At 45.3% G+C, this 16,346-nt stretch overlaps 1 protein-coding gene across 1 annotated transcript in view; it reads right to left on the reverse strand.

Annotated features, from left to right (window-relative positions):
• The window catches only part of MSN (moesin), a 74,747-nt gene that overhangs the window by 31,472 nt on the left and 26,929 nt on the right, over positions 1-16,346 (reverse strand). Inside the window, exon 2 of the mRNA XM_006270114.4 lies at positions 2,839-2,922. Within this exon, the coding sequence (XP_006270176.1) occupies positions 2,839-2,922 (84 nt within the window). The remainder of the gene's footprint in view (positions 1-2,838; positions 2,923-16,346) is intronic.

Raw genomic sequence — 16,346 nt, forward strand, 5'->3', positions numbered from 1 at the left:
CATAACTCTTATGACATTTAAGTATCCCTAGAGGTAGGCATACCCTTGGTTGACAACCATTGTTCTACATGGTTAAGCATTAGGGTTGTGCAAAGCTTCATGCGCCAATTTGGAGGCCAAATTGACAAATCAAATCGAATCAGGAGTCCAAAAAAAGGTCCAAATTGATCTGAAGCCCTCCAAAACTATTCGATAAAAAGATTTGGAGAGTTTCAGGCAGTCCCCACTTGCTGCTGCAGGGAGCTGGACCTGGACTCTACCAGTAAGTAAAGGACAGGGGGCAGGACTGGAGGAAGAAGGAGTGGCCCATGGGGGAATGGGACGACACCCCTGCCAGGCCCCATCTCCTGCCTGTTCCCCCAGCCCCATCAATGGCTGCTGTACCCAGCTTCAGCATCCTTAAAAAAAAAAAAAAAACAAAAAAAACAAAAACAAAAAAACCCTGCACTTACTAGCTCCTGCCCCCTGCCCTGTACTGCGTGGGTGGCTCTGCCACAAGCCCCCAGTGGTCCCAGCAACTGCTGCAGCATCTAGTGAGTGCGGGGCTTTTTTCTTTTTGATAGGGCTGGGAGAGGAGATGGGGAATGGGGCCCGTTTGATTCAGAGATTCAGCAGCAGATTCAGCCGAATCAATTTGGGACAGTGATTCGAGTCACTGAATCAGACCACTGTCCCCTGAATCTGACTCCAAAGCAAATACTAGCTGCTTTGCACAGGCCTGTTAAGCATGTCTAGGTTTAGACCCTGAGGCATAAGCATAAGGAACCTATGAACTGTCCAACTGAGCTGTTCCAAGGTGGGGAGGGTAAGGGAAAAAAAAAAGTGATTATTCATGCAGAATTGCAAACTCTCAATTCATGTACCTTGAAACATCTTAGCATTACACTTACTCCATCATGTTGCAGTAACAATGTACTGTGCTTGCTATTAAATGTACATTTGTGCTGGTTAGTCCTATATGCCAAAACATATTCTATAGGGATAACTAAATTGTTATTTGAGAAAGTCACAAATCACCAGACTAAAAACCATGAGGAGCTACTGCTATACAGCAGCAAGGAAGCAGCCCAAGCCAGCAACTATGTACTCTTTAGAAAGGGTATTTACAGAGGAAGAAAAAGAAGTTTACTCCCCTTAGATATCTTGAAACACTAGTCCTTACATAGGGTACAGGTGCAATTGTCACCCTATTCTTCCATATTGCAGAACTGCATTACAAAAAAGCCATTGCACCAGCTAGCACTGAAGCACTCAAGCATTTAATGAAGAAAAATTAAAATGTAGTGCAAAATTAAGTGTTGGTCCCAAATGAGACAGACCACTTTATGGATACATTAACCGTAATGGACTTTTCTTTCCCTCAACAGTCCAGACTCAGAGCAAAGGCTGGCCCCAGAATGTCTAGGGTTTCTTGAGAGCCACACCCACTTGAAATAAATCATGCAAGGCCAGGAATCAGCAGACAAGAGAGCTTAAAAATGAAAATGAGCTTAAGTTAATCATTCATTGTTCAGATTCTTCTGCAAGGCCAGCTCCTGATTTCTTCCTTTCCTCTCAGCAGCAGCTTGACAAAGCCCCCAGTGTCTGAGACATGATTGCATCACTCTACAAGCTAAACGGATGCTCTGAGCGGCTGGGCAGTAGCCTGGATAGGGCCTCTGGGATTACAGCCGAGTTGTGTAATGGAGTCTGCCGAAGTTTTTTTTTTTTTTTTTTTTTTTTAAACAGCTGCAGTTGATAATGTCTTTGTATTCACAGCTCCAAGTTCGGGCTGCACATGTCTCCCTGCTTCTGTTTGGCTGAGCTGACTTCCTCCCAACTCCAGCCAATGAGTACGGAGAAAAGCCAGAGCATCAAGATGTAGCCAGCTGTACCTGGGAAGCAACTTGCAGCATCAAGGACTCCCCATCACACTTGACATCAGTAAAGCGATAATATTTAATGGTCAGGTAAGCTTTCACTCCTCACTGCAGACAAACTGCCTTTACATAGAGGGGAGTTTCCATTCTGGAACATCAGCTTTACTTCTCCTGTCCCATAAGGGCATTACTATAGTCCAGCAGTTCCCAAACTGACAGATTAGGCACCACCAATTTGAAATAATACAACCTTAAGTACCACCAGCAAATTTGTCATATAAAAGTAATTATAAAGCAATTATAATCAATCTGTTAACATGCACCACCAATAGGATGTCTGCATACCACTGATGGTACCTGTATGAGAACCACTGCTCTAGTCTCCAAGCTACACCTGGAGACCAACAGCTACTATGTCACTGACAATAAATTGACCAATCATGTCAAAGTAAACAGTTTGTATGTTTGTCTTCTCCCACTTTAACATGTAATTTGCCTTAGATACAAAAGGTACTCTGAAGATGGAAACAACATCTTATACTCCAGGAGTTACAGAAATGCAAATAAGCAGGTGCTGGCTGGGACATGATGCCAGGGGTTCCCAACCCCCAGGCCACAGCCCACTACGAGGTCACGAAGGGTTGGCTGCTGGACCAGAAGTGACCAGGGGCCAGAAAACTGCGGACTGGAAGCAAATATATAAAAAAAAAAAAAAAAAAAAAAAAAAAAAAAAGAAGAGTTGGCTGCTGGCCCACGGTATGCTGGTCACTGCTGGTGTGCTGTTACTTCCGGTCCGCAGCTTGCCAGTCCTCAGCATGAAAAGGTTGGAAACCCCTGCCTCATACCATACTAGTTTCTCTGGAGGGCTGTTGCACTCTTAAGAGCCTCCAAATTATATTGGGCAACTACATCTATGAAGGCTGAAAGCAAGCAAGAAGAGTCCTCAAAATGTAGGTCTTCCACAGGTGCATCACCTTACCTGATCAAAGAGCTGCTTCCCCGTGGTGTTGGGCTGGATGGCAAACTCCAGCTCAGCATCCATGGTGGTAACTCGCACACTGATCTGAAGAGGAAAGAAAATAGTTACTACAAGTGTTCACTAGACCTGGCATACCAAGTCAGATCAGTGATTTGCTTATCTAGTCTACTGCTCTACTTCCAAAAGTGGCTAGCACCTGGGACTTGAGATAAGAATCCCAGGAACACCCTAAATTGGACATTACAAGACAAATGACTCATATAACACCTTCTTAAACCCTATCAGTTAAATGGGGGATTTAAGCAATAGACCCTCCTGTTTTCACAGCATTTTGAGAAATTTAACCCATCTAATCGAACTTTAAAATAGTTAAACCCTAAATAATGTCCAATGCATGGGAGTGACATAAGCTGCAATAAGTGGAGTCAACCATAAGACAGTTTCTCTTCCCTCCCCCACCAATAGTTTCATAAGTAAGCCCGGAAAGTTACAATATGGGGCAAGAACTCATGCACTCTATACAATGTGTAACAAATTGTATGCGTAGCTCCAAAGCCACAGCCATGACATACTTAAGCTCTGGAAGTACCTTAGATACCTAGGCATTTAACAAGCACCCGATAAGCCCATCTTGCAGTAGGAAAACATTTTCTTTGTAATTGTTCTCTTTATAGGTATTCCCTTCAACAAGGGAAATCACTTTGAATATGTTACCAGTCTATTATTGCCAATCTTGGAACACTGATAGATAATAGCGACATTAAAAAGGTACAATTGCCCCAGCAGGAATCAGTTAAAGTGTTGGCCTTAAGTGGTTTATAACAATGTCTAAAATAAGATGGAGAGCTTTCTTACATTATGTACAAAGCCAACTATTGATGACAGTTGTGACAACAGGCAGACTTAAAAAAAAGTCAGAGAGACCTGATCCAGACTTAACTGCCTTCCCATTTGTGAAAACACATTATAGCTGATAAAATGCAAGTTAATATTCCTTAGCTGAAAACAAACAGCTTTCATTGAGAGATGCACTGATACATTATTGGATACAATATCAGATCAGCACTAGTATAAAGAAAGTTGACTGCATCAGAAATTGGCTTTTTTTGCCTGATGTGGCCAATAAATGTGCCATGCATGTGCACAGCCACAGCACAGCACCTACGCAGTGAAAAGCACAGGCCAGAAGCCTGGAGAGTTATGTCCAGCTTGTAAGTCTGTTGTGATGGAAGGGGAGGGAAGGGGCAGATTAAGGCCCCTACAATGGAGGGAGAGGGTGGGGCTGGGGCAGGAGCTGTCCAGCCAGAGCAGGACAGGACACAGGACAAAGCCACAGCTTGTCTGGGGGGCCCTTGGGGGGGGGGGGAGGGGGAGGGGAGGAGGGGCAGCTCCTGCCACTGTGTGCACCTCAAGAGGGCATGGGGGGGGGTATGTGCCCCCAGATCTGCATGGGGTGAGGGGGGCAGGCTGGGGCTGCAAGGGCTCTTTCTGGCAGGAGGGGGAGGAAGGTTGGGCCATGCTGTACTCGGGGCGGGCAGCAGCTGCAGTGCTGGGAGGGAGGGGTTGGGGAGGCTATGGTGAATTTCAGGTGGCTGCAGCCCCCCATAAACCTTCCTCCCAGCACCACTGCTGCCTACCCCAGCCTGCAGCAGCAGCCCACCCTTGCCATGTGCAGATCCAGGGGCACCACCCACCCAGGGTGCACATAGCAGCAGGAGTGCCCTGTCCCCCAACATCCCTGCACCCCCTGGACAACCCACAGCTCCATCCTGTGCCCTGCCCAGGCAGCACCTGTCCCAGCCTCATCCCCGTCCCCACTCCCTCCCTTACCACACGAACCTTGATCTGCCCTCCCACCGCAAACAGATTTAGCAGCTGGACACTGCTTTTCAAGCTGCCAGGCTGCATGTGGGAAATTGGATTGGTATCAGCTGATATGCCTCCATTTAAAAAAAAAAAAAAAAAAAAAAAAAATATGGAATCTGCTATCAGTATCAGCCCAAAAAATATCCAATTGGTGCACCCCTACTTTCATTGTCAAAAGGGAAGACATTCACAGCTCCAGATACTATAACCAGGAAAACCAGAGCTGTCTAGCTATAATTTTGCTTATATTCTAGCACCATTCAGGCAGGTAAAGTCCACTCAAAACATGCCTGGAAACATGACTTCCTTAAAATTGCCAAAGACGGCCAAAAGTTACAGTAGTGTTATTAACCGATTATGGCAGTAAAGGCAATTTGCATAGCAAAAACCAACGAGGCCCAAAGCTGGGAAACAGCATGGTATTAACTAAGGGGGGTGGCAGAAGGGGAGAGGGTGTGGGAAGTGATGCATCCAAGCCATGTGTAAACAAGCTCCTGACCCTGCTTTCATCACTTCTAAGATAAAGCATCTCAGCAGCAGGAAGCTTGCAAATTTTGACAGGCCACTTCCCAATCTTCAGAGAGAAAATAGCCCCTTTCTACCAGAATGAGTCAATATAGTGTAGTTTATCCAACAGGGAGTCTTTTGTTACTGTAATGAGGTCTTAAAACTTTTGAGAGGGGAAGAGCTGAAGTCAGAGAGAATCATTGCAACTTAAAAGACTTCAAAATGGAGGCTGGGTCTCTGGAATATACTGAAGTGAGGACAGGAACAGGAATTTGCAGTCCTAAATCAGAAGGGTTTTATAGCCTCCATCCACTCGATTATATACTTGAAAGACTGGAGTCTCTTTGTAGAGAAGAGCTGCCTGTTCAGACACATAGTACTAAAATCTTCAAATGCTACAACATGATTCTTCTCAGAATTGCCAGAGGTATTTCTTTTTAATGGAAAGGTGGGTTTTTCCTTGCAGATGAACACAGCAAACTAATATTCCTGCCTGAACATGAAGCCAGTAAAAGGCTGTCAGCTGAGCCAGTTTTACAACCCTTGCTAGTCAGTGAAAAAGCTCAAATGCAAGTGGTTTGATGACCCATTTGTTTTGTATAGCTGCCAGTTTGGGCTAAAAAGTAGTACATAGAGGGGAAATTTTCCCAAATCTGAAGTGTATAACGGTGGGTCCCAGTCAAGGCACCCAAACCAAGCGTTCAGGAGCTGAACTGTGCCAATAAAGGTAACCCATGTGGAGAACAAGGAACTACTCCAGATATGCAGTGGTTTGCCAGCTGCCACAAATGATGTATTACTTGATACTAGTTATTTGTTCCTCAGTGTGATGAAGTCTTAAAAATTTTCCAGTTTCACCCAATTCCCAGGGAAAAAGAAATGTGCTGGAAGTGGCTTGACTCAGAATAATTCAAACTCAAGTTTAAACTAGAAGTTAACCATGTGAAATTCAGGAGATCAAAAGTAGCAAGAGTAAGCAAAGAAACAGTCAAAGGAACCACCTTAATTTATGAATTCAGCCAAATTCAGAACTATTTCTCTACACAGTTAGGTTCCATAGTTACTAGCATGCTAGTCTGTGCTAAGATAGCAGCAGTACACCAAGTTACAGAACAGTTGCAGTCTAGTTTGTTCATAAGCAAGAGGCACTTTGTGAAATTTCGCTGGGCATTTTAGTTTCAAAGCTGTTTTGAGCTCAAAACAGCAAAATCGAAATGAAACAAAAGCCTTCAAAATGAAACAAGAGCACTCTAAACATTTTAAGTTTCGAAGTTGGGCTTACTTCACTTCAGTGCCAGTCCCAGCCAACAGCACAAGCATCTGGTGCAGATCTGGGGGCCGTGCCCCCCAGGAGGATTCTGGCACAGCCCCCAGCCCTTGTGGGGGTGCAGGGCCCCAGATCTGCATGCCGGATGACAGCATGCTGTTGCTGCTAGGGCCAGCAGCAGCACTAATCTTCCCGGCCCTGGGCACGCTGTGTGTCCAGTGCTGGTCCCAGGAGGCAGCAGCAGCCTCCCATGATCCGGCAGGCAGGCTGGGGTCCCGCACCCCTGGGAGGAGTCTGGCACAGCCCTGCAGCCCTCTGGATCTGCACACTGGATGCCAGGAGGCTGCTGGCAAGTGACAGGAGTTTTGCACCTCAAGGTGTTGACATGCAGTTTTCCAGAAACCGCTGCACTTATCCCCTTGAAACTTGGCAGGCGTCATGCCCTCAGAAGGGGCTACCATCCCTGCAAGTTTCATCTGAATCAAGCAAGAACTGACAGTTATAGGCAGTTTCGTGCTTCCCCATTATAGCCTATGGGCAAAATGTTGAAACAGCAAAACCTCTTCGATGAAACGAAACAGAACAGCGCTTTCGAAACCAAGCGAAACTCTAAACAAAATACTATCCGTCGAAATGGAAGTCGAAGCAGAACGGTGCTGTTCCGCACAGCCCTAGTAGCCAAGTCCCAGATTTCATGGTCGAAACATTTTTCTGAAATACCCTGGAAAGCCTATTCCAAATACTTGGCATGATTCATTCCAACTGAACTGTAGTTACCATGCAGTCAATATATTTGAAGTCAGGATTTTACACATTAATCTGCCTGCTCTCTTTAGGATAGTTTACAGTATAACTTCAAATCTAGTTAAAACTGACAGAGATGCAAAAAAGTTCTCCCAGAGGGAATGGAGAGCCTGTTCTACAAGAGGAGAATAGAAGAGCTTAAATTTATTTAGCCTAGTGAAACTAAGGGGTATGATTGTAATCTATAAATATGTTAGGGGGAGAGATTATTTCAATGCAAAGCCAATGCTGGCACAAGAATGAGTGGACCACAAGCAAATTTAGGCTGGAAGCTAGAAGCCTGCTAACCAGAGGAGTTAGATTCCAAAATAGCCCATCCCAAACACTGGGGACAAGCAAGCAACCTAACAAAGTTTTTAAACTCATCAATCAAGTCCATAAAATGGAGTTTATCTGTGTAAGGAGACTGGGCCCCAAGAACTCTGGTCCCACCCCTGCACTAGTGTGTAGCTTTGTCCAATCACATTTTTAATACCTTATTTCAGGAGAAGGCCTTTCTCCAAGACTTTGGGTGCCTTGGATTTGGCTCTGACTGGTCCTTAGTATAGCAGGTGATAAAAATCACTACTCAAAAAACACCTTTCCCCATCTTAACTTGCCACTAGAAGCAGTCTTATCTGACATTCTTGAACAGTTGTCCTTTAAAAAGGCAGGTGTAGCTGCTACTATGCTTCTTGGCTACCTAAGGAAGTAGAATGCATTAAGCAGGAGGAAGACTTGAGGATTTTTAGATATTGGAGGAGTTTCATCACATGGGCTGCTTGCACCCGTTGGGGGGGGAAGGAGACAGGGGAACAATACTTTACTTTAAAAAGTCAGCATGCCAAGCCTAGCAGATGCCCAGAAAAGGCAGTGCGTTAGCTGCACCTGGCTTTCCCAATGTCTCTACAGATGGGGCTTTAGTGGTGTTCTCTGGAGCTTTTAAATTTATTAGCTGATTTAGCTAAAGCTGATTCAAAGCACCAAAAAGCCCCACTAAAGTGCCTGATCTATGTAGACATTGAGGAGCCAGGTCACAGTAACACACTGCTGCTTCTGGGAAAGCGTGTTCTCCCCCTCCCCCTGCAATCTGTCAGTGCCCATAATGGCTAAATTTGGTATAGCAAGTCCTCTTCCCCATGGCATTATTGCTGTTAGGGCACCAGTCACTGCTGAGAGAGAGGCGATCAACCTGACTTATTTTTAAATGTAGCTTGAAACTAATGACCACTGATCGTTCAAGACATCCTGCTTGGGCAAGTGATTTATTACAATATTAGAGACAATGGAAGCTCAAAGTAACTGATTAATAGGTGCTGTAGGTTGAAGCATTAAGATCAGGATGAAATGGAACTGTACCATCTGTGACTGGTTCTCTCCCCACTAGGGCTCCACAGCTTTTAAAAGGGTCGTGCTCCCAAGCAGTCTTTAAGAGAAAAGCTGTACAGATGCATAAGCGACAGGGCCTGTCCCACATCTGAAATTTCCAAAGTGTTTCAAGCCCATTTTCGCTACTACGCTAAACTACAGTATGAAATTTAACTCTGTAACCCTACGTGCAGCAGTTAGGCATGCAAGTGGAACCATTTTATTTAGTGCATTTATGCTTATTCTACCAAAGTATGTTGATCTGTGGGACTCCAGTAGCACTGTCCTTGGACATCTGCTTGATGAAGAGAAAATAAAAAGAGTCACATTTGTCCTGGCTAAAGTTACTGTTGTTGGACAAAACAGGCCGGTAGGATCTCATCCATGCTATCAAGTATAACGTAGTACATTTTAAAAGAGATGACAAATCTTAGTAAGGTGGTGCCAAATGATATTCTTGCAAAGAGGGAGGCTTGCACAACTTGTGGGTGTTGATTAGCAGCAAGTGAATTACCAACTAAGGCTTCACTGTTTGAAATAAAGGGGAGTGTCTCTGAATTTTCAGTTAGTAGATAAGAGCACAACATATTACTGGGTATAGCCTATTAGATGAGAAGCAAAAGAATTTCCATTTAAATCAATCAATCCATTTAAACATTACAGGAAAAACAGTTCTGGTGGGCAGTCTACATCTTTATCTGTATTTACATTGAAGCTCTAAAACAGATATTTCAGTGTAGGTTAGAAAAATTCACCACACAGAATTCAGCAGCGTGCAGTGCCAGGCACTGCACATCTCCAAGGATGACCTCTTAGCTGAGCTAAAAAACAAAACAAAACAAAAAAAACCCATAACCGCCAATTTTCCCCTCTATACTTTGAGACTTCAGCAGTTGAAAGTTGCCCAGTACAGAGAGCACACAGACACCCGACCACTACACAGGTTTCCCTTGATTTATGCTGTACATGCATTCCCGGAGAACGGTACATAAAGTGAACCCACTTCACAATGTAACAAGTAGGGGTAGGTTCCCATGGAGGTGAGGGAGGGAGGGAGTGAGGCTGAGACTAAGGAAAGAGCAGGGGCGCCACCCCCCAGGCTGCACAAGGCAGCAAAGCAGAGGGAACTGAGCAGCACTTACCCCTGCCACGGCTGCAGCAGCCCCAGGAGTGGCCAGCGCCACCTGCCTGCAGACACTGGGCTGCACCATGCTCTACCCATCTCCACTCCTCTGCTCCTGGGCTGTGCCGTGCAGGGGTGCAGGCAGCTGGTGTCAGCTGCTCCTGGGGCCACTGCAACCAGGGCTGGGGTGAGTGCTGCACCCTGCACTGCTTGGGGCTCCGCTTGTCTGCACTCACCCCAGCCCATGCTGGAGCAGCCCCGGGAGCAGCTGACACCAGCTGCCTGCACCACAGCATGGCGTAGGCCAGGAGCTGGGGTGAGTCCAGGCGCAGGGGGACAGGCAGAGCACGGTGCAGCCAAGTGGCTGCAGGCAGCTGGCCCTTGCCCCTTTCCCCACAGACTTACTTGCTTGGGCAGGGGTGCATCTATGCTAATCGTGTAAGAGCGAATTTAGCTCGCATATAACGAATTATGAGCATATTTAGACCCAATAGCATAAGAGTCAATTCACATATAAAGAGCCTGCATAAATTGAGGAAAACCTGTACTGGAAGGCAGACAAAATAACCCAATCCCACTAGAGCATAAGTATGCTCTTTTGCCTTTGAGTTACCATACTAGGGGCTTTTTTTGTTTTGGGGTTGATGATCTAATTCCACCATAAAATCTTTATTCTTCTAGATAGACATGCGTCTTTCATGCTTAATATCTTTGCTTCAAAGGCAGCTGCATTAACAGTCATCTGTATTTTATGCTAGTCTCTCCTATTTAGCAGCTGATATTCATAAGCCACTGAATAATAATTAAAAAAAGCTTGCTATTGCAGCCTGAGTTTCACAGGTGGAGAAGCTGATGTAGTCTGGAAGTGACCTGCCCAAAACATACCACACAGCAGGTCTGTAACAAAACTAGGAACAAACCTTATTTTTCTAAATCCAATTCAATGTTTCCAGAGAGAAGAGTGAACACATACCACTAGCCCTGGACTAGGTCAGGGAACTGCTTAACCTGACCCCTTTCTCTAAAAGCCATTTCTGCCTGAGGGGACTTAATACAAGTGGTACCCATGGCTTTCAAGTTTAGAAGTTCTGCTATTTCACCCTCAAAGTTTATGTTCAATGGCACGCCCAGCCTCTAGACATGTGCTAGGGACTGGACCACTGCCTGCTGGTAATGTGATTTCCCATCAGAGTATTAATAGTAGTTAAATTTAAGAGGTAGTTTGTGTGGCACTGACACAGCTGCTAATGTTTAACTGTTTGTCCACAGGCTAATGTTTTCCAATTCAATGAATTACTCCCCAGTAAGGATATAACCCAGTTGGGTTATAGGGCATATGAGACTCCGAGTCGTCACAGGAGAGGCAAGGAGTCACTACCAGTTTTGTTGAAGAGCAGGAGAAGCAGCCATTGATTGCATCCATTGCCAAGAATCCAGTCTTGTTTCTAAGATGTTAGCTTTTATACCTGTGCTTTTATTCCCACCTCTTTTCCAAAAACTAGCTACCTAACTAAACATTAGAGGTTTCAAGACAAACCCTTAAACAGCCAGAAAAAGCTGTTAAGGATTTTTTCTTTTGTAATGTCAAAATGACAAGATAATCCAGTGAAACCTACCTAGAATACTATTTAAAGAGTGCCGATAAAAGCATACATCCTGGCATTTATGATGTGCTTGGGTTTATCCCGGCATCTGTTGCCCTCAAAATTGTGCTTAGACATTCAGAAGCCACCCACTAGGATAAAACTTCAGCAGCTAACCAGTGATGGAAGCCTTTCTGCCTTTTACTATGGAGTAGGGCTGCGCAAAATTTCGGAAGCAGTTTCTTTTCAGAGGTGTTTCAGCCCCTGAAATGCCGAATCCAAAACGTCTCGGATGTTTTGGAGCCAGGCTTGCAAAATTAAGCAGGAGGAAGGGGAAAGGGAGAAAGGACTGCTCTGATGCTGACATCTGTAGCTGACTAGTGTCTGCAATCTGTCCCTGAGGTCTCTTCTAATCCCAGTGCTCTGGGGCAGGGATGGCAGCCTACTGTCATCCCACGCATAGATCCAGGGGCCCATGCCCCAAGAGAAGAGTCCAGCACAGCCCCACAGCCCCCCAGATCTGCATGTGGGATGACAGTATGCTGCTGTTGCCAGCTAGGGCCAGCGCCAGCACCCAAGTCTGCTTGGCACAGCCCACACTGAGCACAGCCGGAAGAGCCACAGGAGAAGCCCCCACAGCTGCCCTGCCCTGCCCCGCCCCAGCCCTGCCTCCCAGCACTTTTTTAGTTTGTTTGTTTAAAGCCCCACACTTACTAGCTGTAGCAGGGACTGTGGGGGCTCTAGAGTAATGTGGCAGAGACCCTTCACATAGCCCCCACTCCCCAATCCCCCCTCCCTCCCACCCAGCCCAGCATCACACAGCTCTGGCAGCAGTGGACAGGGCCTCTGAGGTCTCATGGCAGAGCCGCTCCCCACCCCCAGCACAGCACAGGGCAGGGATCACTGCCCCTCCACCACACCTGGCATCCACACAGCAGCTGCCCCACAGCGTGGGTGCAGTACAGCTTGGCAGGGCACTGCACACTGCCTGGGAGCTGGGGCTGATACATGGAGCTGCCCCAGCTTCCAGGCAGCACCCTGCCAAGCCCCATGCCATGGGGCAGCTGCCGCACAGCTGCCAGGCAGGGGGAAGGCGGGTGATCCCTGCTCCAAGTTGCGTGGGAGGGGGCTCTCCCATGAGCCCTCAGAAGCCCTGATCGCAGCTGCCAAAGCTGGCAAGTACACAGCTTTAAGTGCCAGGACTAGGCTGGGGCTGGCCGGGCAGGGCAGCCATGGGAGCTTCTCTTGTGGCTTCCCCACCTGGGGAAAGGCAGGCACAGCCAAAGGAGCCACAGAAGAACCTGCAGCCGCCCGGCTGTGCCTGCCTCTCCCCGGACTATCTGAATCTCCGAAACAGATTTGGCCGAAATCAAAACAAGGCAGCGATATGAAACGCCAAAATAAATCACTGTCCTCTGAAACAGCCAAATCCAAAATTGAAACGAAACATAGCCACAGTAGGGCTGTGTGAAATGGAGTACACACTTTTGGGGGAAAAGAAAAAAAAAGTTTAGTTTTATATACAAGTACTTCCAGAGATGCTAATGCTGCATGTTATTATATAGTGTCACTTACTAAATTATTAATAGACCTACTGGCATTTAGTATGAACACCCACAGAATAAAACACACTGGAGGGCAGACAAAAGTTCTAACTGGTGTTGTGAAACAGACAGAACTATTAAAAGGAAATGATCAAGACTCAGAAATTCTTCCACCTTTCTGTTACAGAGCATCTACCATTGTTTTACCACTTTCAGGCAGTTATGAGATTGAGATGTGCTGCGGTAGAAGCAGAGTTCCCCGATGCCAAAGACATCACTGCTATGAGGGCAGGACCCCCTCCTACAACACATCTACAAAGTTAGAACAGTGCTTATTCCATATGGAAGATAGCTGCAAACAGCTAGGAGCACCATTTAATATATGTGGTTTCCCTAAGCTATGAGAAATTGCACCTCCTCCCACAGCAGCATTTAACTAGAGGCCAGAGATAGAAGGTGCCTGGTGCAAGGAGGCTTAATAGATAGTGGTAACAGGCTTTTAAGAAGTTTAACATTCCCTGTATGCCTTCCATACCTGCCCTTCATCCTGTTCCATGCAGGCTCTCAAGAAGGCTTTTATTAGACAAGGGCATTTTTGTCTTTAAAGAAAGACAACACCCATTCTTCAGATTTTTGTAGGGAGAAAGTAGTTGCTTCTTTAATGACTTGTAATAAATTGGGGGGAGGGGGCAATTTGTAGCTATATTAGGAGGGCAGAGAAAAAAAAAAAAGAGGAAAGTGGTAGCGTGCCAAATTAAGACATTACAAGGACCCATTGTGCTGGACACTACACAAAAAAGGAAGACTTTCCTGCACTGTCTGTACCACGTGTGTGCCATCCTGCATCTTTGACTGTAAGCTCTCTGGGACAAGGACAATAAGTTGTCAACAAGTTAGGCCAGTGGTTCAGTCTTTTTAGACTGTGGACCAGCAAACTGCAAACCAGCAGCCAACCCTTTTTAATACTGAGTATAAGAGGTTGGCTGCCGGTCCGCAGCATGCCGGTTGCTTCCAGACTTCCGGTCCGGCAGCCAGCCCTTCATGGCCCAGTACTGGGCTGCGGCCCAGGGATTGGGAACCTCCGAGTTAGGCAATGTCTCCCACGCCTAACCATTGTCTTTTTTTTGTAGGCAACAAACTATTTTTGAAGGAGGCTAATGAGTTTCCTTTGTGAAACTGCTCTGCCTCAGCACTGACCAAATGTAACAATGACTTAGATGTTTTTCCTCCCATAGGATCAGAGTTACTGTAACACAAATCCTGCAGCCAGTGCCGTGCTGGGTTAACAGCATACCTTGGAATGGTCACCACATACACACGTGCTCCGGGGCCTTCAAAGCAGGAACATCACAACACTGGGTGCCCGTGTCAGAAATATTACAGGTTCCAAGGTATCCTCAGAAACTGGTGCATCAAGTGTCATTTTGGTGATTTCACACAACCAGCAATACCAAATCCGTTTGCATGTGAGAAAAAAAGTGCTGAGTACAACAGCACATAACACATGCTGGTCAAAACAGCAAGAACAAGCCCTACTGCTAAACAGAAGCAGCGTTGGTATGACTGATATTCAGTATGCTGTCTTATTTCAAGCCCCATATCACAGAAAGTGCCCTCATAGAAGCTGCCTGAGCACTAATGAGTGCTTATCTCCTCATGTATAAAGTTTGTTCAGCAGCAGGAGGATGATTGGAAACAGTACTGGAATCTATGCCTTGTGTCAGTCATTACTGGAATTGTGGAAGACACTTAAAATCTTAACCTGAAGACAAGAAGTGCACCATGCTCTAATAACATTTTGTAGGAAAAACACCAACACAAAAAGAAACCACAAGCCACCACAGGGGCAGAATTTCAATGGGCTTGGGAACACTATAGCTAAATGGCATCACTTGACTTGGCATACATCAGATCAACCCTTTTTAACCAATCGATGTCCCTAAAGAGGCCCCCAAGGGAGGCAGAATGCAATACTTAAAGTCGCTGGGCTATCAAATTGCAGCAGAAGTTTAGCCCATTCTATTCACAAGTTGAAAGAAGTCCAGTTTCTACTAAATGCATTCAGTTGACAGTGTTTGCTGCATACATTAAAACAAATGATAGCCTGTAGTTCTTCGTGGCCTATTCAGCTCAACTATATTCCCTGTGGCATGATAATACATGGACTCTTTTCCTTCCCTTGACTAGAAGAGAAAATACAAGTTATGCCAAAACTGAACTTCTAGGATTTGGTAATGTATCATACAAAATATCGCATCAGCCAGATGGATTGCTGGAGCTATTGAGCAAGTATTCAAATAGCTATTTATAGAAAGCAACTGGCAAAGTTTTATTTGGCCATAAAAATAGGGTGCCCCCACACAAGTATTTCAATTCTTAGAAACACTTGGCAGCCTTTTGACTGGCTTGGAAAAAATAATAATAAAAAATAAATAAATAAAAAAAATTAAAAAAAAAAATCAGGAGTTATGGTGCATAAGGAAGTTCCAATCAAATTCATCCACTTTCCTCCCCCCCCAAGTTACCTCAACAGAAATCCAATATCAATGTCCACTGGCCTCAGAAAGTAGTTTTCTTTGTTTTAGCAAAGACTCCCTCACCACGGTTTCTTCCAATTCTAGCACTGCTATTTGCTATTACATTTGCAATGTGGTCTTCATGATACATACCTGCCACCTGCACTGTCTCAGGATTATCCAATATCCCTTAAGTATCTAGCATTTATTGGTCATATTTTGGATTATTGCTTTATTCTCCCCTTTTAGGTAGGCAGTACCTACCCAGGGAAGCCACTACTATCACTTATACCATTTCCAGCATTATCAAATCTGAAACTTAATATCTTCTGCCTTACCCATTGTATTGGTGTACAACCTAGGCCCGAATCCTATTTGATATCTGAACTCTACCAAATTGTTTTTAAGTCAGAAAATAGAAGACTCCTCAAAACTATAGGTGCAATATATAGCCTGCCACCCAAACCCTGCTTCCCTTGCGGCTACTAAAAGAAACTTATTTACTGGATTCCAGAATGCAAAGCAACTGCTACAGAGCACAGAATACACTTGAGCTTTCTTTCAGAAGCTTCAGGATCTCTTGTAGTGTTAAGGTTTTGGAATTTAAGCTCCCAAAATGTCCATTTCAAGGCTACTTTTAGAGGAAACTCCACACCAAGAGACAAAAGCTAACTGGCCACCTGACTTTAGAAAATGGAAAGAACACCAAAAATCATTACAAACCATATGTAGAGGAACCATTTCACCCAAGAAAATGCAGCCACCCCTAGGCTAGAAACAAACTATTTAGCATGCCCGTATTACATGAGGACAGGAAGTGAGATGCTTTTATATGCAACTGCTTTTCTTCCAATTCAAAGCCATGAACTGCCAAAGACATGTGCAAACAAGGTCATAACAGCATCCCCTTGGAGGGTGGAACTCTTCTGATCTAAAGGATTGACATTTCCC

This window comes from Alligator mississippiensis, chromosome 8, assembly GCF_030867095.1.
Source record: "Alligator mississippiensis isolate rAllMis1 chromosome 8, rAllMis1, whole genome shotgun sequence".
Lineage (NCBI taxonomy): Eukaryota > Metazoa > Chordata > Crocodylia > Alligatoridae > Alligator > Alligator mississippiensis.